The sequence below is a fragment of the Arvicola amphibius genome, chromosome 8 (assembly GCF_903992535.2).
Source record: "Arvicola amphibius chromosome 8, mArvAmp1.2, whole genome shotgun sequence".
NCBI lineage: Eukaryota > Metazoa > Chordata > Mammalia > Rodentia > Cricetidae > Arvicola > Arvicola amphibius.
This window is the reverse complement of record NC_052054.1, coordinates 73,305,580-73,331,038: the sequence shown is the minus strand read 5'-3', so window position 1 is coordinate 73,331,038 and position 25,459 is coordinate 73,305,580. Positions and strand designations below refer to the sequence as shown.

General features: G+C 49.4%; 1 protein-coding gene across 4 annotated transcripts; it reads left to right on the top strand.

Moving 5' to 3' along the window:
• Positions 1-1,066: 1,066 nt before the first annotated feature.
• Relb (RELB proto-oncogene, NF-kB subunit) lies at positions 1,067-25,060 on the top strand. 4 transcript variants are annotated; one of them, XM_038339407.2, is made up of 12 exons: positions 1,067-1,273; positions 2,273-2,320; positions 6,742-6,750; positions 9,480-9,811; positions 10,972-11,129; positions 12,528-12,619; positions 13,480-13,611; positions 15,396-15,500; positions 17,093-17,308; positions 18,253-18,321; positions 18,437-18,514; positions 24,329-25,060. In XM_038339407.2, exons 1-12 carry the CDS (start codon positions 1,222-1,224, stop codon positions 24,715-24,717), a joined length of 1,680 nt encoding a protein of 559 aa, XP_038195335.1. In that variant the 5' UTR covers positions 1,067-1,221; the 3' UTR covers positions 24,718-25,060. The 4 variants fall into 4 exon arrangements, with proteins under 4 accessions (XP_038195335.1, XP_038195337.1, XP_038195336.1 ...); XM_038339408.2 differs by lacking the exon at positions 1,067-1,273 and adding an exon at positions 1,396-1,447; XM_038339410.2 differs by lacking the exon at positions 1,067-1,273 and adding an exon at positions 2,078-2,191.
• The last annotated feature ends 399 nt before the right edge of the window (positions 25,061-25,459 follow it).

Sequence of the window (25,459 nt, the reverse complement as noted above, 5' to 3'; positions counted from 1 at the left end):
TTGGTTCTCAAAGTCTAGGTCTAATGTGTTCCATTGCAAGAAAAATTTTGCTCTTAGCTAGCCATGATGGGTCCCTGTGATCCCAGCACTCAGAAGCCCAAGGCAAGAGGACTGCTATGGGTTCAAATGCCAGCCTGAGCTTCACAGCAAAACCAAAACCATGATTTTGCTTTGCTGTGTAGCGGGAGCTACCACTGTCATCCCATTCACTGCTGCAGTTTTCTGTCTCCTGGGAGCAGGAACTGGGCCTGATTTTCGGCGTGCTGTGCCCTAGTGTTCATTACAGGCTGCAGCATGCAGCAGGTGCTGTGTCCTAGTGTTTATTACGGGCTGCATCAGCATGCAGCAGGTGCTCGATTAAGCATACAGCATAAGTTGCAGGAATCATTGGTCACACGGACTGAGAGAAGTAGAACAGAACACACAGATTTTTACAGAAGCTGTCAGAAAGAGATCACCAAGGGGCTAGCGCAGAAGATAGAGTGCTTGTCTAACATGCAAGAAATCCTGGGTACAATCCTCAGTACTGCATAAACCAGGTGGTGGTGCATGCTTGTCATCCCAGCACTTGGGAGGTGGAGGCAGAAGGATCTGAAGTTCAAGGTCATCTTTAGCTATGCGGAGAACTGGGAGCCAGTCTGGGCTAGATGAGATCTCAAAAATTTTTAAGTTAAAAAAAAATGTCATCAATTGTTGCTAACTTCCCGCTCCTGACTTCCTTTTCCAGCCTGAGAAACAGCAGGTTCAAGTCCTAGTGAGGGAGTAAGGGGTGCCCGTTTCTCAGCTTGTTCTGTGAATAGGGCGCGGGCGAACCCTGGCAAGGCCTCAGTGGTCTCGGCCAGTGCAATGGGCAGCGACAGGCACCAGACCCTGCGCAGTGCCAAGCCTGCTCTTCCCGGCCGGCCCCGCCCCCACCATCACGTGACCAGCGGGGGTTTTCCCATTCCCTTTGCCGTGACGTCACGGAGGAGTGCAAGCCAATGGGTGCGCAGGCCGGCGGCGCCGGGGAATTCCGCCGCCCCGCCCCCGCCCGCCGCCCGCCCGGCCCGGCGCCCCCCGCAGCCCCGGGCGCCGTGCGTCCAGCCCGGCCTTCGGCCCCAGCCTTGCGCCGCTCGCCCGGTCCGTGATCGCCCCAGCAAATCGGACCGTCCGGCGCGCTTGCCCTCGTGCGCGCTTCGCCCTGAGCCGGCCTGAGGGCTGTCCGTCCCTACGGGCCGGGCCATGCCGAGTCGCCGCGCTACCAGAGCGTCCGCGCCCGAGCTGGGGGCCTTGGGTAAGCTGAGTGGAACGTCTGGGGCGGGGCTCGGGCTGGGGGTGTTCGGGACACTCAGAGTTATCTGCGGCTTCCCGCAGGACTCGCGCTTCGGTACGGAGAGTACGAGGGTGGCTGGGACACTGCGTGGGAGACGAGGCAGGAGGCAGAGGATGGTGAAGGGTCCTGCCCGAGGTACAGGCTAGGCGTCCCGCTATGGAGTGAGAAGGGGGCGGGGCCTGAGCCTGAGGCAAAGAAGGGGGCGGGACTCGGCCGCCAGCGAGGAGAGGGGCGGAGCCTGACTCTGAGGGGGTGGAGCCGGGTAGGCCCAGGGGCGGGGCAAACTCCGAGAGGTCCGAGTGGAGGCTCCCAGTTTACCAAGTGGGTAATGGGCGGAGCCTAATTAAAGAACTGGCTCTGTATTCTCCAGATTAGGGGACCAGGCCGGGCCTAAAGGCAAAGAAGGAGGTGGGGCCCAGCGTCAAACTGGGGGAGGACGGGGCCTGACTTCGAGAGGGCGGAATCAGGGCTGAGTTTGACAGGAAATAGGGGCGGGGTCAGGCTCTGAGAGCGCGAAGAGGAGGTGTGAGGCTCAGTGAGTGGGCGGAACCTACTCTGAGGAGAAGGGAAAGAGCCTGATCTGAAGATAAAGGGCGGAGCCTGGCGCCGGGATTGAAAAGGGGCGGGGCCTGCACGAGAGAGGAGGGGCGTGTTCTCCAGCTTTAGGGCTGGGATCTCGCTCTGAAGGAGGAAAGAAGACGGGGTTTTCCTGGGGTATTCCTCCAAGTCCGACCTTAACCGGGAAAGTAGCAGATGTTGAATGGTGATGGGCATAATCAATGGCAGAATCGAAAACCCAGAACTTTGTCAAGAGTTAGAGAGAGAAGCCCAGCCTCACCGGAGCTCGGCAAAGAGGACGGGCCTCGTTCAAAGGGCCAGGTGAGGACCGGGCCGGCTGAGTCTGGTCCTCTAGCTGCTCTGTCCTGCGTCATCTTGCTCATTCAGGTCTCCCTCTCCCAGGTTCCAGTGACCTTTCCTCGCTGTCATTGACGGTCTCCAGGACCGCAGGTGAGCTACCCTCCAGTCCCTGCCCATCTGCTTGTAGGAAATGGAAGGACCCCTAGAGAGGGACGAGCGTACCTACTTTGTAAACTGTGCCCCTCCATTCTGGTTTAAATGACTCCCTATGTGTCCATACTACTTCCAAGATGGTTAGAAACTTGTGTAGTTCCATCTGCTGGTCCCCTTTTCGTGGTTCCCTACCATCCAGAATCTGGGACCTTGGAACTGAAGTTCACATGTGATGTTACCACCCTCTCACTGGGTGAATGCACAAGTGACTTCCTAAACTCTCCTCAGTTTTCCTCATCTGTGTGATGGATGTTATACCCATTTGTTCTTTTGTGGGGCTGGGGAAAGTTGGATGAGCTGAGCATTCCACACAGCAGTAACTGTTCGTGGCATAGTCATGCTGAGAAGAGCACAATAATAACTGTGTTAGTCATAAGTTCTCAGACCATGTGTGTTCACATTACCTTGTTGAAAGAAAAATTTAAAAAGGACTGCTGCCCGGAGTGATTGTGCATGCCTGTAACCCCAGTGCAGGAGAAGCTGAAGAGGAGGGTGGACACAAATTTGAAACCATTAAGGACAATGTAGTGAGCTGAAGGCCAGCTTTCAACTTCTAGGGTTATAGTGAGACCCTGAATCAAAACACAAAATAGCTAGGTTGTGGTGACGAACACCATTAATCTCAGCACTCAGGCAGGTAGATCTCTGAGTTTGAAACCAGCCTGGTCTACAACATGAGTTTCAGGACAGTCATGGCTGTTACACAGAATAACCCTGTCTCGCAAAATCAAAACTAAAAAAACAAGATGAAGAAAAAAACCCCACAAGACAAAGACAAATCAAACCAACCCACAAACAGATGAACAGAGGCCATAGCTCCGTTGGGAGAGAGCTTGCCTAGCATACACAACACCCTTGATTTGGTTCCCACCACTGTATAAAATGGGGCCTATTGGTTTATACTTGCAATTCCAGTACTTGAGAGGTAGGAATGAGAGGATCAGAAGTTCAAAGCCAGCCTGAGTTGCTTGTCTGTTGCTGTGAGAAAACACAAGACCACGGCAACTTCCAGCAGAAAGTTTACAGTGTTTCAGAGGGTAAGTACATGACCATTTTAGCAGGGAGAATGGCAACGGCAGGCGGGCATGGCGAGAGTGGTAGCTAAGAGCTTCTTTCCTGATTCCCCAGCAGGAGGTGGGGGGGAGACTAGGAGTGGTTATATACCTCCTACACAAGGCTACACCTACTGATTTCTCCCACATTGGTTCACCAGTTGGGAATCAAGTATTTAAACATACAAACCTACAGGAGCTGTTATCATTCAAACCACCATGGTGGGCAACATAGGAAACTCACCAGCACTCAGGAGGCAGAGGCAAGAGGATCTCTGAGTTCCAGGACAGCCAAAGCTACATAGAGAAACCCTGTCTTAAAAAAACAAACAAAAAAAAATTTTTAAGAAAAAAAAGAGACTGTCTCAAAGTGAACTAAATAAACAACAACAAAAAAAACCCTTAAGCGCTGATGGTGTGGCACAGTGGTAAACTTTTGTTTGCACTAGGCCCTGCTTTCCACCCTATCTTAGTTAGGGTTTCTAATGCTGTGAGGAAACACCATGATCATGGCAACTCTTTTTTTAAAATTAATTAATTAATTAATGCATACAGTGTTCTTCCTGCATATATGCTTGCAGGCCAGAAGATGGTACCAGATCTCATTACTGATGGTTGTCAGCCACCATGTGGTTGCTGGGAATTGAACTCAGGATCTTCAGAAGAGCAGGCAGTGCTCTTTTAAGCACTGAGTCATCTCTCCATCCCCCATGGCAACTCTTATAACGAAAAATATTTTATTGGGTCAGGCTTACAGTTGCAAGGTCTAGTCCTTCATCCTCGTGGCAGGAAACATGGTGCTGGAGAAGCAGCTGAGAGATCTACATCCCGATTGTCAGGCAGCAAGAAGAGAGAGTGACACTGGGCCTGGCTTGAGCATTTGAAACCTCAGAGTCCACCCCAGTGACTCCTCCAAGGCCACACCTACTCCAACTTCTTAAAAGTGCCACTCCCTAGGAACCTGTGGGGGCCCTTCCCATTCAAACCACCATACGCCTTGAATATGGCAGAACATCCACAGACAGTGCAAACACCGTTAGGTGTAACTTTTAGAATTTCTGAGTCTAAGTTTGGAACAAATTCTGAGAGTTTCAGTTTTAGGAACTTCCCGGGAGATGCGTTTCTATTAGATGGCTATTCTAATAGGTCCCTCAAACTAGGCATGGTGCTGAATGCCTTGCGTCTCCCTGCTTGGGGGGCTGAGGCAGGAAGTTCTCAAGCTTGAAGTCATACCGTTTACATAGACAGAGCCTACCTCAAACAAAACAAAACATCAGAGACATGATTTATTTTCTGAGATTTGACAACAGAGCTGGGTCTCACGTGTGTGATACTCAGTAGCCTCAGTGGTTGGTCAGGTCTGGACTTCTCTCAGGGTGGACACTGGAAGCCTGGAGTGAACATGGGAGAGGCTGAGAGTTTTAGAGGTGTAGAAAAGTAGGGGATGGCCTTGGAGACAGGGGTGACCCCAGTGCTGGTTCTGGACAGGAGCAAGCTGAGACTTGTGTGGTCCAAGACACATCTCTAATGTTTCCAATGAGAGTCGTTCCTGGCATCATCTGTTCAGCGAATGTTTACTGAGTGCCAGTTCTGTTGAGAGCCAGTGTGGGCATAGTTTTAGCCCTGTCTTTCAGGGCTCCCTACCCAAACGAGGAGGCAGGTCTATAAACAATTAAAGGTGGGATTATAAAAGGCAGTGAGGGCTATGAAGAGATCATGGGGTCAGTGATATTTAACAGCAGGGTGGGGACAGGATGATAAAGCATGGCAAATGGAAGGACAAATTCCTTCATTATTCTGATGGGCCTGACACAGACCGAGCTCTGGGTACAGTGACGACGTGACAGGCACAGTTCCACTCTTCGGGATTCACAGTTGATAGTGTCACTTAGTAAGAGAGTCTCATACATAACAGGCAAGCTCTGAACTTCTGAAGCCCACGCGCAGCCTGGAAGTGATTTTATTTGCTTCATTGTTGGAGATAAGTATCTCAGTTACCCAGACTAGCCTGTAAGAGCTGCAATCCTCCTCCCTCAGCATCCTGAGTGCTGGGATGACAGCTGTGTGCCTCCATGCCCAGCTCCCTGGATTCTGTTGAGGACCCCTAGGTAGAACTTATTGAGTATGGGTTTGGTTTAGTTGACACAAGGTCTCACTCTATAGTGCAGGCTGTTCTGGAACTCACTACACAGCCCAGGCTTCCCTCAGGCTCTGAGTCACATGCTGTAGTACCTGGCAGCTTGTTTGTCTTAGGATCTCTAGCTTCATCCAGGAGAGATATCTGAGAAGGGCTTTTTCAAAACAGAGAGATTTGAGGTTGGCACTGTCAGGTTCCCTTTACTCTCCAGGCCTCAGTATACCCCATTTCACGGGAAAGGAGGGACCTTGGCATCTACCGATCTTGCAGATCAAATGAGATAAGGGGTACCTGAAAACTGCTTTCTAAGGAACAAAGTTCTGCTTCCAGGAGCCACTCCCTGAGTGTGGAGAAGGGAAAGGGGAGGAGGAAAGACCTGGCTGATACTGGGATACTACAGGATCAGTCCTCAGCCAGTAGCCTTCAGAACTGGGTGGGACAGTTGGGTGACCCTCCCTGCTGCACAACTTCTAGGCTTGTTTACTTCCTCTGACCTTCCCCTGTCCTGTCTGGGGAATGATGGGAAGTTGGTTTCGATTACTGAGTTTTATTGGGGAAGTGATGGGACTTCTTCACTGGGTACCTCGTGTGGCTGTTACCCTCTTCTCCTTCTGGGAAGTAGGGGTGAGCCAGAGATTTGGGGAGCTGGACTATGGTGCAGAGTGGGCAGCACCCTGGGTTTAGGCAGCTTCATGTTCTGACTATAGCAGTGATCTCTTGGGCCCAGGGTAGATTTTCAGGATGGAACCTGTTCATAATTTACCTAGATTGCCAGGTGGGTCTCTGTGAGTTCGAGGCCAGCCTGGTCTACAGAGAGGGAGAGTTCCATAACAAGCTCCCAAGCTACAGAGGAACCTTGTCTCAGAAAACAAAACAAAACAACTTGTGTTCATCATCTACCCCAGCCCCCCATTCCCTCTGTTGCTTTTCTACAAGTCTGGATAACAAGTCTGAGTGCTTTGGGAGGTGACTTTTGAGTTTCTTTGGGGATACCTTAATGCTGGGCTCTCAACATTAAGAACTGAAGGGATAGCCCAAAAGAGGTAATGGAGATTGGGGATGGGAGCCCTAGCAAGTCCTCCTTGGGGACAAGGTGGGAGAGTCTGTGTTAGAAGATGTCAAGCCTGACAGTACCTGAACTTCACCTTTCTTTTCTCTTCCTTCCACAGATGATCTGGGTGAGTATCAGGAGGCAGGTGTGTGGGAGGCTGAGGGTTCTGGGGAGAATGGGGACAGGCCTACCTTGTTTGATGGGAGCAAGTCCTGGTGTGATTCCAGGCCTATTGAGGACTTGAGCAAGGTCACACTCCCAAGATCCAGAGCACTAAGTGTTTGCGTGTCTATTATCTATAATCTGTAATGCTTACTCGTGGATGTCATTGACCCTTCTTGGACCAGGCCCACTGCCAGGCACTGGGAATCTAGCATTGAACAAAGCTAAATCACTACCCCGCAGGAGCTACCACTGTGCACTGGGGAGTTGGGACACAAGAGAACAGAGAATGAGCAGGAGAAAGTGAGGTTGGGTGGGGCTTGCAAAGGGAGAAAGACACAGTACAGGCAGGCATGCCTGCATCATGCCTGGAATCTCAGCACTCACAAGGCGGAGGCAGGAGGATCCAAGAGAATTTGAGTCCAGTCTGAGCTACATAGTTTTAGGTTAGCCTGTCTCAGAAAAGGGGGAGAGAGAATGGGGCAGAGACGGGAGAGGGAGAAAGGTAAAGAGGCATGGCTTTCATAGAAATGGCAGCATAAAGTGCCCTACCAGTTGAATGAGGGGGCACCTAGAAACAAGGAAAGAGGAAGAACAAGTTCATGGCCCAGAAGGTGACCAAGCTAGGTGGGTGCAAGAAACAGGAGTGGTGCAGTTGTTTTATCTGACAGATTGCATTTTTTTTAAAAAATATTTATTTATTATGTATACAATATTCTCTCTGCATGTATGCCTGAAGGCCAGAAGAGGGCACCAGACCTCATTACAGATGGTTGTGAGCCACCATGTGGTTGCTGGGAATTGAACTCAGGACCTTTGGAAGAGCAGGCAATGCTCTTAACTGCTGAGCCATCTCTCCAGCCCCGACAGATTGCATTTTAAGGAGTGTTTTGTAAGTTTGTTTTTGAGACAGAGTTTCAAGTAGCCCAGGCTGAAACTGCAGTGGTGGCGCACGCCTTTAATCCCAGCGCTTGGGAGGCAGAGGCAGTGGATCTCTGAGTTCCAGGACAGCCTGGTCTACAGAGTGAGTTCCAGGATAGCCAGGGCCACACAGAGAAACCCTGTCTTGAAACAAAAGACTCAGTCTGGCCTTAAATAACCAACTACTTGAGGATGAAAATGACCTTGAACTTCTGATCCTTCTCCTCCCTTCCTAGGGCTGGGATTGGATGCAGTGCTGAGAGTGGAACCCAGGGCTTCATGCCTTGGCATGCTGGGCCAGCCTTCTGTTTATTTAAGGCAGGATCTTTCCACGTAGACCAGGCTCACAATTACCATCCTGTGGTCTTAACCTCCCTGTGATGGATTTACACATGTACACCTTCACACCTAGATAATGATGATGAATTTACACATGTATACCTTCACACCTAGATGATGATGGTGATGATGATGATGATTATCATTAAATACTAGGCATTGAACTTAGGGCCTCCCCCATGCTAGGCAAAATTCTACCACTGAGTCACACTCCCAGCCCCTCACTGGGGAATTGTAGGTAGGGGCTCTACCTCTGAACCACACCCTCACCTTTTACTGGGTGAGGCAGACTCTGCTGATGAAGTATATCATCACATTTGAGGCAAATTTTATGTGGGGGACATTGTTAGCCTTGACTACCAAGGAATTGGGAGCTGTGGGAGGCTTCTAGGCAAAAGAGGGACAGGTTAGTACTACTAAAATCCCTCTGACTGGATGAAATGGACAAATACAAGGGTTAAAAGGCAGGAGAGAAGGAGAGCTGACAACCGCCTCACTCCATGTAGGGTGGTGAATGAGCAGGGGCAGGACGGGGAGACCACATGGAAAGTAAATGTGGTTTTGAAACAGGCTCAGAGGTGGAAGTGCCCTATGGAGTTCCTGCTGGTGGCACTTGCCAGTAATCCAGAGGTGGAGGCAAGAGGATCGGAGATCAGAGAGTAGCCTTGTCTGCACAGTGAAACCCTGTCTCAAAAACCCAAGCGGAAGGACTGGGGAGCTGGCTCAGTGGTTAAGAGTACTTGTTCTCATAGAGACCCAAGTTTGGTTCCCAGCAGTCACACCGAGGGACTAACAGCTCCAGGACAGGCTGGGCACTCATTGGCACACACCTGTATAGATACACAGACACATAACTTTAAAGATCTTTAGAAGTCTGAAGAGCTGGCTTAGCAGTTAAAATGACTCTTCTTCCAGACATCCCTTGTTCGATTCCCAGCACCCACATGGCAGCTCACAATTACTTATAACCCCAGTTCTAAGGACTCTGATGCCCTCTTGCTTCTGAGGGCGCTCGACCTTCCTAGTGGTGCACAGACATATATGCAGGCAACACACACACTAAAAGAAAATAAAGTGTGAGCCGGAATGGTGGTGCATGGATTAATCCCAGCACTCTGGATGCCAGCCTGGTTTACATAGTTTGAGGACAGCCAGGCTATGTAGAGAGATACCCTGTCTCAAAATACCAAACCAAACCACACAAAAACCAAGAGTGGTATGCAGGTATGGTGTAGATCCCAGCAGAGGAAGGTGGCTCTCTGTGTTTGAGACCTGCATAGTCTATATGGCAAGTTCCAGGTCAGTCACAGCTATACAGTGAGACCCTGCCTGAAGAGAATAAACCAAAACCAGGTGGGGAAAGTGTGAGAAGAAAGGAAGGGAGCTTAGTCCCGTCCTTTACCGCCCTCACCTATCTGTCTGTCTGTCCTGCAGAAATCATCGACGAATACATTAAGGAAAACGGTTTCGGCCTGGACGGGGCACAGCCGGGCGAAATGCCTTGTTTGGTGCCCCGCGGGCAGGCCCCACTGAGCACTGTCACCTTGGGTCCAGCCGCACCACCTACTCCTATCACACCGTCGCCCTGGAGCTGCACCCTAGGCCGGCTGGTGTCACCAGGCCCGGGCTCACGGCCGCACCTAGTCATCACAGAGCAGCCAAAGCAGCGCGGGATGCGCTTCCGCTATGAGTGCGAGGGCCGCTCTGCGGGCAGCATCCTTGGGGAGAGCAGCACCGAAGCCAGTAAGACGCTGCCGGCAATCGAGGTGCGTGCGGTACTGCCTGTGCCGCTGGTGTACCTGGGAATAGGATCGTGGTGGTTCCACCCCAAAACCTCAAAACAACTTGGCTCATACTTATAAACCTCAGCACTTCTGGAAATTGGGACAGGAGGAAAATCGGGCCAGCCTGGATCATATCGAGTGTGACCTTTTTAAAATAACAACAGCAAAGACGAATTATATGATATGGGGTGGTTGTGTGAGGCTGTTCCAATGACAAACTAGTATTTATGGTCCCAAAGACAAGCCATCCAAAGTTACTTTTGCCGCTAGAGGGCAGCACTCACTCAAACTCCTGGGTGAAGTGTGTCACTTCAGGACTGCTTTCAGAGACTTGTCGCCAGCAGGCCCAGCCACTGATCCAGAGCAAAGTTGTGTGTAAGAGATCAGTTTCTCTGTTGGATTTTTTCTGAATCATGGTCCCAACCTCCTCCTCCTCCTCCTCTTCCTCCTCCTCCTCCTCCTCCTCCTCCTCCTCCTCCTGCTCCTCCTTCTCCTTCTCCTCCTCCTCCTCTTCCTCCTCTTCCTCTTCCTTCTCCTCTTCTTCCTCCTCTTCTTCTATTTTGTTTTGTTTGTTTGTTTGTTTGTTTGTTTTTTGAGACAGGGTTTCTCTGTAGCTTTGGAGCATGTCCTGTAAGTAGCTCTTGTAGACCAGACTAGCCTCAAACTCACAGAGATCTGCCTACCTCCGCCTCCCGAGTGCTGGGATTAAAGGCATGCACACCACTGCCTGGCTCACTTTTTACTTTTTATTATGAGTTACATCCTCACTCTTTGCCCAGGTTGGTACTCACATCTTTTTATCCTTCCTCAGCTCCCGAGCATCTGGAATCACAGGCCTATACTACCAGGCCTGTGATTTTTTTTTTGTTTGTTTTTGTTTTTTGAGAGGGTTTTTCTGTGTCTCTTTGGCTGTCCTGGAATTCAGTCTGTAAACCAGGCTGGCCTTGAACTCACAGAGATCCACCTGCCTCTCCTGGATAGCTGGGATCAAAAGCATTGCGTGGCAGGAGAGCAATCTCTAGCAGGGCCTTTTCCTGATTTGTCTCTGGAGAAGAAATAGGGGTAGCTACAAGGGAGCCCCAGGGAGCTTGGATGGGGACAGGGGTCCAGCAAACACCCAATAAGGCCATGTCTTCCTACAGCTTCGAGACTGTGGCGGGCTGCGGGAGGTAGAGGTGACAGCTTGCCTTGTGTGGAAGGACTGGCCACACCGGGTACACCCACACAGCCTCGTAGGAAAAGACTGCACCGATGGCGTCTGCAGGGTGCGGCTGCGGCCTCACGTCAGCCCCAGGCACAGGTACCAAACCCTGACTCAAACCCCTGACTCTTGACTCCAGCTTCTTCCCTCTGCTCGAGGAGACTCCGGAGGTGGACACTGCTTCCTGGGAAAGCCTGGGGAATAGGCATCTTGGCCGGACCTTCCTTGCTCGTCTCGGATGAATGAGGAGTGTTAGGTGTGGAGACAGCAGTGGACCCCTCTGAAAACCTGCCACACCTGTCCACATCTGTTCCACTTTTGCTTCTGAGACAGGGTCTTGCCGTGCAGTCAAAAGTAACTTTGAACTTGAGATCCTCCTGCCTGGGTCTCCATAGGCAGGTACCAGCAGACCCAACTCACACCTGTTCTATTTATCTCTGTTCTGTAGGGGGTCAGAGAGGAGACAGAGTGCAGATGCACAGCTGCCCTGGCCTTCAACCTGATTTAAATGTGTTGCCCATAGCAGAGGACAGTTCTCTCCCTCCACTGTGGGCGTCCTGAGGGTTGAGCTCAGGTAGTCAGGCTGCCTGGCAAAGACTTTACCGGCTGAGCCGTCTAACCAACCCTAGTTTTCTTTTCTTTTCTTTTCTTTTTTTTTTTTTTTTTTGAGCCAAGGTCTCATATAGGCCAGGCTAGCCTCAAATTCATGATCATAGCTGAGGATGACCTTTTTTTTTATTTTTATTTTGACAGTCTCACTGTGTAGCCTGACTAGCCTGAAACTTGTTGTCTGGGACAGAGATCTTCCTGTCTCTGCCTCCCCAGTGCTGGGATTTAAGAGTACACCACCATACTTGAAATTGTCTCTGTAGATTAGGCTGGCCTTGAACTCAGAGATCTACCTGCCTCATTCATGCCTGAGTGGCTGACCTTCAAGACGTGCACCACTACCACCAGGCCATTTTTTTACCTTGAACTTTTGACCCTTCTGCCTTCACCTGAGAACTAAGAGCACCATTGTAGCCATTTATTGAGTTTTTTACTTAATTATTTTGGAGGCATGTTTTCCTGTGTAAGACAACCTAGCCTCAAATTCTGGTTCCCCTGCTTCAGCTTCTCAAGTGTAGAGAATCCAGGCTTCCTTTACATCTTCTTTGATATAAAAGACCCTGACAGGCATTTTCTTTTTTTGGAAGCAGGGTTTCATTGTGTATCCCTGGATGTCCTGAACTAGCTCTGTAGACCAGGTTGGCCTCAAACTCACAGAGATCTGCCTGCCTCTACCTCCCTGGTGTGCCACCATTGCTCACTGGCTGGTGTTTTATGTGGTAAAATAAGGCACGTTCTTGGTCTTGCCTGACTCCTGGTGGCCTCTGAGAGATTCGAATCCCAGGTCTTTCCCAGTGCTCTCTGAGCCCTGTGCTTGCAGCATCTCTGTACTGCCTGCTGTGTCCAGAGGAGGCTGCCTCTCAGTCTCTCCTCTTGTCTCCCATTCAGCTTTAACAACCTGGGCATCCAGTGTGTTCGGAAGAAGGAAATCGAAGCTGCAATTGAGCGAAAAATCCAGCTAGGAATTGATCCCTACAATGGTTAGTGTCCCACCTGCCTCCCTAGCCACTTTCCTTTAGTTGGTGTTCTTTTCTTTCTCTTCTTCCTTCTTTCCTTCCTCTCTCTCTCTTCCTTTCTTTTTTCAAGACAGAGTTTCTCTGTGTAGCCCTGGATGTCCTGGGGCTCACGCTGTAGACTAGGCTAGTCTCAAACTCACCGAGAATCCCTCTTCTGCCTGAGTGCTGGGATTAAAGGCATGCGCCACCACCACCTGGCTTTTCTTTTTTTAAAAAAAAAATTACATGTGCTTTTTGTGTGTGTTTATGTGTGTGGGTTTTGCATGGTATGAACATGCCTGTGGAGGTCAAAGGATATCCTACAGATGTCGGTTTTCTCCCTCTACCGTGGATCCAGCAGATGAAATCAGGTTCTAGGGCTCTGCAGCAAGCGCTTTTACCTGCTGAGCCATCTCACCAGCCCTTCACTTGGTTTTTCATTTTGGTTTTCTTTTTTTAAAATATTTATTTATTTATTTATTTATTTATTTATTTATTTATTAGTATTCTGCCTGTGTGTATGCCTGTAGGCCAGAAGAGGGCACCAGATCCCATTACAGATGGTTGTGAGCCACCATGTGGTTGTTGGGAATTGAACTCAGGACCTTTGGAAGAGCAGGCAATGCTCTTAACCTCTGAGCCATCTCTCCAGCCCCTCATTTTGGTTTTCAAGACAAGGTCTCAGCGTAGACCAGGCTGTCCTTGAACTCCTGTGTAGCTGAGGGTGACTTGAATCCTCTCCAGTGCTGGAGAGACAAGTGCGCATCTCCCTGCTGTGTCCCCATCCCTCCATCAGCCTGCTCCAGCAGCTCAACCGACGTCAGCCTCCCTTTGTCCTCCCCCAGCTGGCTCTCTGAAGAACCATCAGGAGGTAGACATGAATGTTGTCAGGATCTGTTTCCAGGCCTCCTATCGTGACCAGCAAGGACAGTTGCGTCACCTGGATCCCGTCCTCTCTGAGCCCGTCTACGATAAGAGTGAGTCAAGGCTGCCACGTCCCTTGGGATTAACTTGTCACGGGTATCAGAAAGCCCGGATGAGCAGGGCATTATTGAAGTTTTTGGGTTTTTGTTTTCTACATTTGCACAGTGGTTTGATGTCTGCAGTCTCAGGGAAGCTGGGTCTGTACTTCTTCCATTTATTCTCTTTCCCTCCTGGACACGTAGTGAGGGCTATGACTCCAGACATCACATATGCAAATGTGCAGTGCCATCCTGTGTGCTTGTACAGTTTACACCTTGTCCAGTTCTACAGTTATTTCTCTTTCCTTTTGTACTTTTTTCATATTTATTTATTTATTATGGATACAATATTGTTTGCATATATGCCTGCAGGCTAGAAGAGGACAGGTTGTGAGCCACCATGTGGTTGCTGGGAATCGAACTCGGGTCCTTTGGAAGAGCACACAATGCTCTTAACCGCTGAGCCATCTCTCCAGCCCTCCTTTTGTACTTTTTATTGAGTAAATTTGCTCCTTGAAATTCTGTACATATGTATTCTGTACATAATGGTGCATTAGGGCTCCTCACTGTCCCCCTACCCCCATCTTAGCTCCTCCCACAGGTCCCTTCTACTTTCAATTCTTTGTGTTTTATTTTGTAACCCATGATTTTAATTGGGACCCCTGTATGACCTCAGCTTGGGAACTATCTGCTGAAGCCGCATGGGTTCACCTTTGTGTACACAAACGACAACAAAATGACAGTCCCTTCCCCAGAACTCATCGGTAGCCAATAGTTCATTTTGAGACAGGGTTTAATATACCCCACAGCTGGCCTCAATTGTCTTTGTAGCTGGAGGTGACCTTGAACCCTTGACGTCCTGCCTCTACCTCCTGAGTGGAGGAATTGCAAGCATACACTGCCATGCTTGACGTCATACAGTTTGCTCTTGGCTTCTGCACATGCTCTCATTGGCAGGAGTTTGATCATTTGCTCCTCTGACCATTCAGCAATGTCCATGGGGAGGTACTGCTCTGATTGATGAGGTCTAGTCCGTAGAATTACTGCTGACCTAAAGGATGGCTCGTCACTCTGAGCTCCAAGTTTTCAGAGCTGCTAATAAAAGAAGGACCAGGACTGCTGGTCAGGCTAAACAAGTGTGCACTCCAAGACGTCAGGTCAGGTGGCGGATAGGCTGTGACACGTGCCTGTAATTCCAGCCACTGGGGAGGCTCAGGCAGGGAGAGGGTAAGTAAATTCAAGGCCAGCTTGGGCAGCTGATCAAGATTAATCAAGGTGTGATAAAAGATGAGAGCAGTAGGCATAGCTCAGCAGTAGAGCCCCTGCCTAAAATCCCCCAGTGAGGGGCTGGAGTGTGGCTCAGTGGTAGAGCCCCTGCCTAGAATTCCCCAGTGAGGGGCTGGAATGTAATTCAGTGGTAGAGTCCTTGCCTAGAATCCCCCAGTAAGGGGCTGGAGGCATTACTCAACAGTAGAATTCTTATGTAGCAAGATCATATGTTCCATCACTTCCACTGGGGGGAAACATACAAACAAACAGTATTTCAGGTTGTAAACCCTCATCTGGGGACCTTGTGTCACCCTGGACAAGTCTCCCTGAGTCTGGGGGAGGTGTCTCCATTTTGGATAGACACTAGCAGATTTCAGAGGGGAGTTCTGGCCATTGTACATTGTACCTGTCCGTCTGAGCATTCTGTGTCCCACCTGGAAGGGGTCTTCCCTTTCTGTCTCTCTCACCTGTCAGCAAGCCCCGTGATGTGATGACTGAATTGTTGATTTTCCTTCCGCACTCCTCCCCAGAGTCCACCAACACATCAGAGCTGCGGATTTGCCGAATCAACAAGGAGAGCGGGCCATGCACAGGTGGTGAGGAGCTGTACTTGCTGTGTGACAAGGTGCAAAAAGGTGAGGGGTCCAGAGGCAGAGGGGGGTGCTGATTTACCAGGGCAGCACTCTGAAGGGAGTCAGAGCCGTGGCTGCAGAGTCAGGCAGATTCTGCAGGCAATGGCTTTGTTTGCTAGCTCATCGCTGCCAGGTATGGAAGCCAATGAGCTGACCAAGGGTATGCAGTGCTTTTTCAGGATACTGCCACACTAGAAATGCAATTGCTCAAATGTCTTAAGAGGAGCTAGGGAATGTGGCTCAGTGGTAGATCCCCTGCCTAGAATCCCCCAGTGAGGGGTTGAGGTGTGGCTTAGTGGTAGAGCCCCTGCCTAGAATCCCCCAGTGACTCAGTAATAGGGTAAGTGCTTGTCTAGCATGGGTGAGGCCTGAATTTCATTCCTAGGACTGTAATATATGATTAAACCAGTCTGATGGCACATGTCTGTAATCCCAGCACTCTGGAAGGTTGGAGCAGGAAGGCTTCAAGCCAGTCTGATCTACATAGTGAGACTGTCTCAAAGGTCAAGCAAACCAACAACAAAAGGAGAGTGTGAATGGTACAGGACTGACAGCCGGAAAAACGAGGAGACTCTTGCTTTGTACCCAGTGGAATGGTCCTGAGTAGAGGATGGTTTTTCATTTTTGGTAGTTGGTTTTTCAGTTTTGTTTCCAAGCCTATTTGAAGAAGGAGCATTTTAAAACAAGCAAATGACAGGGCAGGACATTGTCCCATCTTATTTGTTTTCTCTGCACCTGTTATGATGATGTTCATAAAGCTAGAGGTTTCCTGGGAGTTTTCCAGTTCTTTGCTTTACGTTTTTATTGCTGTTGTTACTCTTTCTTTTGTATATGGGTATGTTGTTTGCATGTATGTCTGTGTGCCAGGTGAGTGCAGTGCTTGAAGGTATTGGATCCCCTGTGACTGGAACAATAGATGGTTGTGGGTGCTGGGAACCAAACCCTAGTCTTCTGGAAGCAGCCAGTGCTCTTAACTCCTGAGCCCTCTTCAGCCCTTGTGTTTGTTTTTATTAGGAATGTTTGGAATCACAGGATGTGGTACATGGTAGGCAGGGGCTCTATCACTGAGCCACACCCAGCCTCTCACTGGGGGATTCTAGGCAGGGGCTCTACACTGACCATGCTCCCAGACCTTCCTGGTGGATTTTATACAAGCTCTGTACCACTGAACTATGCCCCTAGTTCTTTTACACCGAATTTTGAGAGTCTCACTTAGTAATCTAGGCATACTTTGAATTCACAGTCCTCCTGCTTCAGTCTCCCAAGTGCTGAGATTACAGCTCTTTGTCACCATACCTGTGTGGTTTTCTTTTGTGTAGAGATTCTGGGTAGTTGGGTTTGTTGGTTGTTTTGTACAGGGACTGTGTTTCTCTTACTGTCCTGAAACTCACTGTGTGCACCAGGCTGCCTTCAAACTATGAAGGTTCTCCTGCCTCTGCCTCCTGAGTGCTGGTATTAAAGGAATGCACTGCTATGCCAAACGTCCCAGGGTAGTTTTATTATTTGAAATACTGGTTGGATTGGGATGATACTGAGTGAGTAGGGGCTCAGTCGCTTGACTTAGCTGTGTCCTCACCCTGACCTACCCCCACCAGAGGACATATCCGTGGTGTTCAGCACAGCTTCCTGGGAAGGCAGAGCCGACTTCTCTCAAGCTGACGTGCACCGGCAGATTGCCATTGTGTTCAAGACACCACCCTACGAGGACCTGGAGATTGCAGAGCCTGTGACTGTCAATGTCTTCCTGCAGAGACTCACGGATGGGGTGTGCAGCGAGCCACTGCCCTTCACATACCTGCCTCGGGATCACGGTAACCACTCTACCCACAGCTACCCCCAACTCTGGAGACCAGGTCTTTGGCCTTGCTTGAGGAAGTATATCTGGGGAAGAATTAGAGGCAGAAGGCAAACCTGGTGGCAATAGCTCTGTCAGTAAAGTGCTTTCTCTGCAGGCATGATGACTTGAGTTCAATTCCCAACACCCTGGTAGAAAGCCAGGCAGGGTTGCTTATTCCTAGCACTGGAAAGATGGAGTCGGCTGGGTTCCTGAGACGTCTCGCCAGCAAGACTCAGGCTGACCAGCAAACTGCAGGCCACTAGGAAACTATCTCAAAACAAAAGAACATAATAAAGCAAAAAGTTAGATGACAAATGAGGAATGGCAACCAGGGTTGACATTTGGTCTCCGTACATGTATAACTGTATATACAGAGAAAGGTGAGAGAGAAGGTGAAAGCAACTGGGCTAGCCAGTAGAAGGCCTCAGGAAGGATCTACAGAGAACTGTGTTGAGCTTTTATCCTAATTAGGAATATAGAAATCTACTTGTATAAGTTGGTGAAGACCCAGTCCTTTTTAATGACTTCTGTGATTGAGTGTCATAGTGACTTCTATGACAGACTGTTATGATGACCTCTGGTTGTCATAGTGACCTCTGTGATTGTCACAGTGACCTCTGTGACTGTCATAGTGGCCTCCGTGACTGACTCTCATAAGGATATCTGACTGTCACAGTGACCCTCTGTGACTGTCATATGACCTCTGTGACTGACCATCACAGTGACCCTTGTGGCCAATTGTCATAGTGACCTCTGACTGACTGTCACAGGGACCTCCATGACTGACTGTCAAAGTGACCTCTGGCTGTCATAGTGACCTCAGTGACTGACTGTCCTAGTGACCTTGGTGGCTGTCACAGCGACCTCTGCAATTAACTGCTGTTTGATGTTTTGATGCTTCTGCTCTCTCCTGAACAGACAGCTATGGTGTGGACAAGAAGCGGAAGCGAGGACTGCCCAATGTCCTTGGGGAACTGAGTAGCTCTGGTGTGTTCCTCTACCCCTGCCCACATCCGTCCCCAGGTTTTTGGGAGGGCCAGGTGACCTGCTTGGGGAGGGTGGGTGGGCAGGGTAAGAAATCCTTATCTTCACCTTCCCCCAGATCCACATGGAATTGAAAGCAAACGACGGAAAAAGAAACCAGTGTTCTTGGACCATTTTCTTCCTGGCCACAGCTCAGGTGAGTGTGGAGTCTGCAGCCTCCTCCTCTCTGTGTGGGCAACAGAACGTCTGTCCCATTCTGTTTCCCTGTGTCTTTCTTCTTGTCAGAATTTAAAAAGAATAGTTTTATCTTATATGTATGGACATTTTGCTTGCACATACATGTGTGTACCATGTGCATTCCTGGTGCTTACAGAGGCCAGAAGAGGGCATCACATCCTCTGGAATCGTAGCTACTGACAGTTGTGAGCTGCCACGTGGATGCTGGGAACAGAACCTGGGTCCTCAGCAAGAGCAGCCAGTGTTCTTAACCACTGAGCCATCCCCTTCAACACTTCTGATTTCTTCAACTCCTCTGAATGCTTTCCCAAGGTCAGCAGCTGACCACACATCTAGCAACATGGAGTAAAAAGAATGAGGTCTAGGAGCCTGGTAGTGGCTCACATCTATGAGACTGAGGTAGGGGAATTACCAATAGTCAGAGGCCAACGTAGTCTGCATACAGCTTCAAGACAGACCCTGTGTCAAGCATTACATCTCATGGAAGTGTAATTAGAAGGAGACAGAAGAGAGGCTATGATCTCTTCAGGGAATATTTGCTATGTGACTTTTTCCAATTTTCTCCACCTCTCTGAGCCTCAGGGATCCTTAGAAAAAGTCTTTTTAAAATTACCTTTTAAATTTATGTTATTCATTTCTATGATGATGTGTGATAATATGGGTGCAGCACATGTATGGAGGCCGACTGGATATGGTATTGCACACCTTTAGTCCAGTACCTGGGAGGCAGAGACAGGTACATCTTTGTGAGTTCAAGGCCAACCTGCTCCACACAGCAAGTTCCAGGCTAGCCAGGACTACATAGTGAGACCCTGTCTCAAAACCAACCAACCAACCAACCAACAAAAATCTTAAAATACACAACCCCAACTTCCTAGAGTCAGTTCTTTTACAAGGGGTTCCAGGGGTTGAACTCAGATCGTTAGGCATTTGTATGAGTATTCCCATCTGCTGAATGATTGCACCAGACCTGGAAAGATCAGCACAGATCTAGGCTTGGACATTGTCTTCTGCTCCGGGCTGGGCTGTAGCTGACTTGGCAGCTAGCTGGTTGTCTGGCATGCCCAGAGCCCTGCATTCATTCCCGGCACCATACAGTTCAAATGTGCTGGCACCTGTGTGGGGATTTCGGCTCCTGGGAAGTAGTGGCAGGAGGGTCAGAAGTTCAGGGCCATTTTAGCTACAGTGTAAGTTTGAGACTCCTCTGTGCTGAACCGAAATCTCATCTTGAAAGACAGCGTGATGGGATTACTGACTCTGCCATGCGAGTGTTTCTGATCCTGTCAGGGAAGCTAAACAGTAGAGGCTGGACAGACAGGTGGCTCTACTGTTAGAACACTGGCTGCTCTTTTGGAGGATGGGGGTTTGATTCCCAGCCCCCACATGGCGTCTCACAACCACCTATAACTCCAGCCCCAGTGGCTCTATCGCCCTCATCTGGCCTCCTTGGGCACTGCATGCATGTGGTATACAGACAAAACACTCATGTACATACAAAATAGAATTTTCAAAAAAGACAGCCATCTTGCCCCAGGCTCTCAAATGCTGAGATTACAGGCTGCCATACTCAGCAGAAATAGTTTAAAAAAATTTTTTTTTCGAGACAGGGTTTCTCTGTAGCTTTGGAGCCTGTCCTGGAACTAGCTCTGTAGACCAGGCTGACCTTGAACTCACAGAGATCCGCCTGCCTCTGCCTCCCGAGTGTTTCATCACTGCCTGGCTTCGATAGTTTAAAATTTTCAACTAAATTAAACTTAACCATCGTCTGTGCGAGTGCACATGTGCGGGTCAGGGGCTATTTTCCACCTTCCATGGAGTCATCTCGCCAGCCCGGGTGTGTTTGTGTGAGACGGGGTCTCACCTGGCAGCCATGGCTGTCCTGGAGCGCCCTATATAGAATAGCTCGGCTTTAAACTCCCAGACATCCTCCTGCCTCTGCCTCTTACCACCACACCTGACCCTAATTTTGTTCTTACTTTGAGCCAGCATATCTGTCTAGCCCAGGCTAGTCTGGAACACGTGGAACCCTGTCTCGGCTTCCCAAGCTGGGATTACAGGTATGAGCTACCCGGACCACCAGAGCCAACTCAGTTATTTATCTACTTTTAAAGTCTCCCACCCAGGCTAATAGTAGAGAATTGGCCTTGAAATTCTGATCCTTCTCCCTCTACCTCCCAAGTGCTTGGGTTATAGGCATGTTCTATTATCTGGGTTTATGTGGTCCTAGGGATCGAACCCAGGGTTTCATGCATGCTAGGCAAGCACTCTCCCAACTGAGTTATATCCCCAGACCTAGATCAGTTTTTTTCCTTTTTTTAGTTTTTAATGATTTATTTATTTTTATTATGTTCATTGGTGTTTTGCCTGCATGCATGTCTATGTGAGAGTATCAGGTCCCCAGGAACTAAAGTTACAGGTGTGAGCCGCCATGTGGGTGCTGGGAATTGAACCTGGGTCCTCTGGAAGAGCAGCCAGTGCTCTTAACCACTGAGCCATCTCTCCAGCTCCCTAGATTAGTTTCTTTTTACAGACATTCAGTGACAGGCCCCTTAGCTGTGTTTGTGCTTACTCCTTAGTTTGCAGACCATTGCTGTGCGCTGCTTGTTACAGGTTTTAAAAACCAGAGGCACAGACAGGTGCCATGCCTCCCACGAGATCACAGTGTAGGGAATTTGTGGCTGGGGAGGGGAAGATGGACATGCAGGCCATCTGTATGGAGCAGCAGTGGTGAGTGTGAGCCTGGCAGCAGCTGGCACAAGGATGGAAGTAAGCTCATCTCTAGTTCTGAGCCTTTTCTCAGCACAGCCACCTGCTGGCCTGTTTTGACTACACACATATGTATCCATGTGCACTCGTGTGCATACACGTATACACAAAAAAGAAAAATGAGAGCTGGGCAGTGGTGGTGCATGCCTTTAATCCCAGTACTTGGGAGGCAGAGGTGGGATGATTGCTGAGTTCAAGGCTAGCCTGGTCTACACAAAGAAACCTTGTCTTGAAAACAAAACAAACAACAAAAAGAAAAAGATGAAACAAAGGAATTTCTCCCCACTACCTCAGCTTGCTTCAGGGCACCCAAATCTCAGTCATTCTTAGTCACTCAGGGGCTGGAACTAGAGCCATCCCATCCTGGGGTTGCTGTACCATGACTGTCTCTGGTTTTCATGCAATTGGTATCTGTTGCACAATGACTCTGCCCCTTGTAACCACCGATTCTAGCCATCTCCCCAGCTTCTCTCATGGTTCCCAAGTCTCATGGCCCCACCCTCATTCCAGGTTTGGGGGTGAGGGGGCAAAGTCGCAGAAGTACTGCTAATGATTAAAAACGGGATTTTGAGCACAAAAACTGTTTAGACACAACCTTCAGAACGGCTGAGGGGTTCTGAGTACACGGACTCTTTAGATAACCTCCAGAACGGCTGAGGGGTTCTGAGCACATGGACTCTTTGCTTCTTTGAGACAATCTCATGCAGCCCAGGCTGATCTTAAACTCACAGAGCTCCACTTGCTTCTGCTGGGATTAAAGGCATGGCCACCAGGCCAGGCCTTGCTGAGGGCATTTCATTTTTAGGTATATTCACTCCAAACTTCAGAGAGAGTAACAGGCTGGAGTGTTGTTTCTCCCCAGGAGCCGTGGGTCTGGTGCTTGCATGCACATCAGAGCCCTGGCCCCTTTTCATGCAGTTTTTACCTCCTGGCCAAAGGTGGCTGCTGTAGCTCTTGCCATCGATTCCATGTTCCAGTTAGCAGAACATAGTGAGCTCTGCTCTCCTTGTGCTGCTGTGAGAAACACCAAGACCAAATTGCAGCAACTAAGGGGAGGAGGAGGCAAGCATTTATTTCAGCTTTAGGTCCCAGTCCTTTACTGAGGGAAGTCGAGGCAGGAATTGAAGCAGAAAGCATGGAGGAGCACCTATCGCTGGCTTGCTCTCTGGCAGACCCACACTTAGCTAGCGCTTTTATTTAGCCCAAGACCACCTGCCCAGGGAATGTAGGCTGGGTGTCCTATGTCAATTAACAATCAAGACAATTCCATACAGTTATGCCCCTAGGCCAATCCAATCTGAGCAATCCCTCCTTTAGAATTCCCTTCTCAGGAGACTCTGGGCTGTGTCAAGTAGATAGTTAAAGCTGACTGTGACATATGACAGCATTGAACTCCAATAGAGGGCAGTCATGGTAGCTCACCCCTGTAAACCCAGCACATGGGAGACTGAGCTAGGACTGTGGTGAGTGTGCTGAGTTCTACAGTGGCTGCCAGGGCGTCTCTGTCTCTCTGTCTCCGTCTGTCTCCCTTCCTCCTTCCCTCCATACCCACTCCACCATAGCTATATACTCAGCCCTGCTCCTTTTGAGAACCTGGATCCTGCTCTGGTTCTGTGCAGAGACAGGCTGTGGCTAGCCGTTGTTTCACTCATTGCCTTTAATAATTTGCTTATTGGGGGCTGGAGAGACGGCTCAGAGGTTAAGAGCACTGGCTGTTCTTCCAGAGGACCTGAGTTCAATTCCCAGCAACCACATGGTAGCTCACAACCATCTACTGGTGTGCAAGCGTACATGCAGGGCAGAACACTGTATATATAATAATCTTAAAAAATAATAATTTTATTATTAAAGAAGAATGATGGACTGGGGGATATAGTTCCATTGTGAGAGGCAACTTAGCGTGCAAAGCCTTGGGTTTGATCCTCAGTACCATGTAAAAACTCAGATGTGGTAGCACTTGGGAGGTAGAGGCAAGAGAATCCAGAGTTCAGAGATATCCTTGACTATTTAACACATTTAAGGTTAGCCTCGGCTACAGGAGACCATGTCTTATTTTTAAGGACTTTTTAAACATGTATTTATTTATTTTGCATGTATGTGGGCGGTTGCACGTGGCGACCAGAGAACATCTTACAGCAGTCACTGCGTGGGTTCCTGCACTTGCACCAGTCATCAGGCAGGACGCACCCTTCACCAGCGAGGGTCCAGATGGCCTGAGACCCTGCCTTTAGTTTTGCTCATTTACTTGTAATGTATGCAGGTCAGGGTGAGTGTATGGCACAGGCATGCAGTTGCCCGTGGAGGCCAAGAGAGGGCGTCAGATTCCCCAGGAGCTGGAGTTACAGGTGGATTTTGAGCCACTGGAAGTGGGGATTAGGAACCCAACCCTGTTCCTTTGCAAAAGCAGCAAGTTCTTAACCACTGAGCCATCCTTCAAAGACAGGGTCTTGTGGAACTCGTGTGTTACACACATATATATTATCTACAAAGGCAAACACTCATAGCATTAAAAAAAATATGGTCTAGTGCGATGACTCAGTGGATAAAGGCAATTGCCATTAGAGCTTGGACCTGAGTTCTATCTCCATATAAAGGTAGCAGGAATGAAGTGACTCCACAGAGGTGAACTCTGATCTCCCATACACAATGGCAGCAGGTTTGTGCACTCACAAACATCATGCACACACATCCATACACACAAAATAAAATGGAGCAGTGGCACTTCCTTCCTACTCAGGTTAGGGTTAAAGGCCTAAGATAGAATACATTTGCCAGGCGGTGGTGGCACATGCCTTTCATCCCAGCACTTGAGAGACAGAGGCCGATAGATCTCTATGAGTTTGAGGCCAGCCTGGTCTACAGTGCGAGTTCCAGGACAGCCAAGGCTACACAGAGAAACCCTGTCTCCAAAAACAAGATAAAAATACATTTAGTACCATGGGGTCCAGGTTTCTTACTGCCTGGCTCGAGGTGGGTTCTAATCCAGCCATCCTTCTCTCTTCGCCAGGCCTGTTCCTCCCACCATCAGCTCTGCAGCCGCCAGACACTGACTTCTTCCCTAGTGCCATATCTCTTCCTGGCTTGGAGCCTCCTGGCGGCCCTGACCTCCTGGACGATGGCTTTGCCTATGACCCTTCTGCCCCTACGCTTTTTACCATGTTGGACCTGCTTCCCCCAGCACCACCACTTGCCAGTGCTGTGGTGGGTGGTGGGGGTGCAGGGGCCACGGTTGTGGAGTCTCCTGGCCCAGAGCCCCTGACGCTGGACTCATATGCAGCCCCGGGTCCTGGAGATATTGGCACCGCCAGCCTTGTGGGCAGCAACATGTTTCCCAACCAGTACCGAGAGGCAGCTTTTGGGGGTGGTCTCCTGTCCCCAGGGCCTGAAGCCACGTAGCCCTTGAGGTGCCAGAGGAGGTACTGGGTGAGGAGTGTGCTATAGCACACCCCATTCCCTGAGGCCAACCTTGACAGTCTTCCAGCTTCCTCATCCTGAATCAGACATCTACAGTGCTGGCAGGAAGCTAGGGAGAGCTCTGGTTCTCCTTGAGCCCATTTTACAGATGAGAGTGCCAAGTCTGAAGAGGAAAAGGGGCTCCTGCAGGAAGGTCCCTTCTCAGGACAGATTCTGAGAGATTGTACATAGGGGAGGAGGGAGCAGATCCCTGGCCTTCTTCCCTGATCCTGAAGGTGGGGGTAGGTTGTTTGTGCAGTTTTCCCAATAAAAATTAGTTTTTTGAGGTTTGGGGGTCTCCTCTTCTTTGCCTGAGAAACACTAGGTTGGTTTGGAATTAAACAGTTGTGGCTGAGGGGCTGGCGAGTTGGTTCAGCTATTGCTGCTCTTGCAGAGGCCCCAGGATCAATCTCTGCACCTACAAGGCAGCTCTGAATGTGTGTTGGTTATTCTTGGTTATCAGTTTGACTTACATCTGTAACTAAAATCCCAAAATGGAGGGCACACATATGAGAGTTTTTTACTTAATTTGAAGTAGTAAGTAATCTGGATCTAATCTGGGCCACACTTTCTACTGGAAGCCTACATAAGGACATGGACGAAGGAAGCTTTTGTTCTTTGCCTTCTTGTTCTCTCCTTGCTAGCAAGTCCATTTTTTACTGGCAATGGAATTCCTGTGTCCACT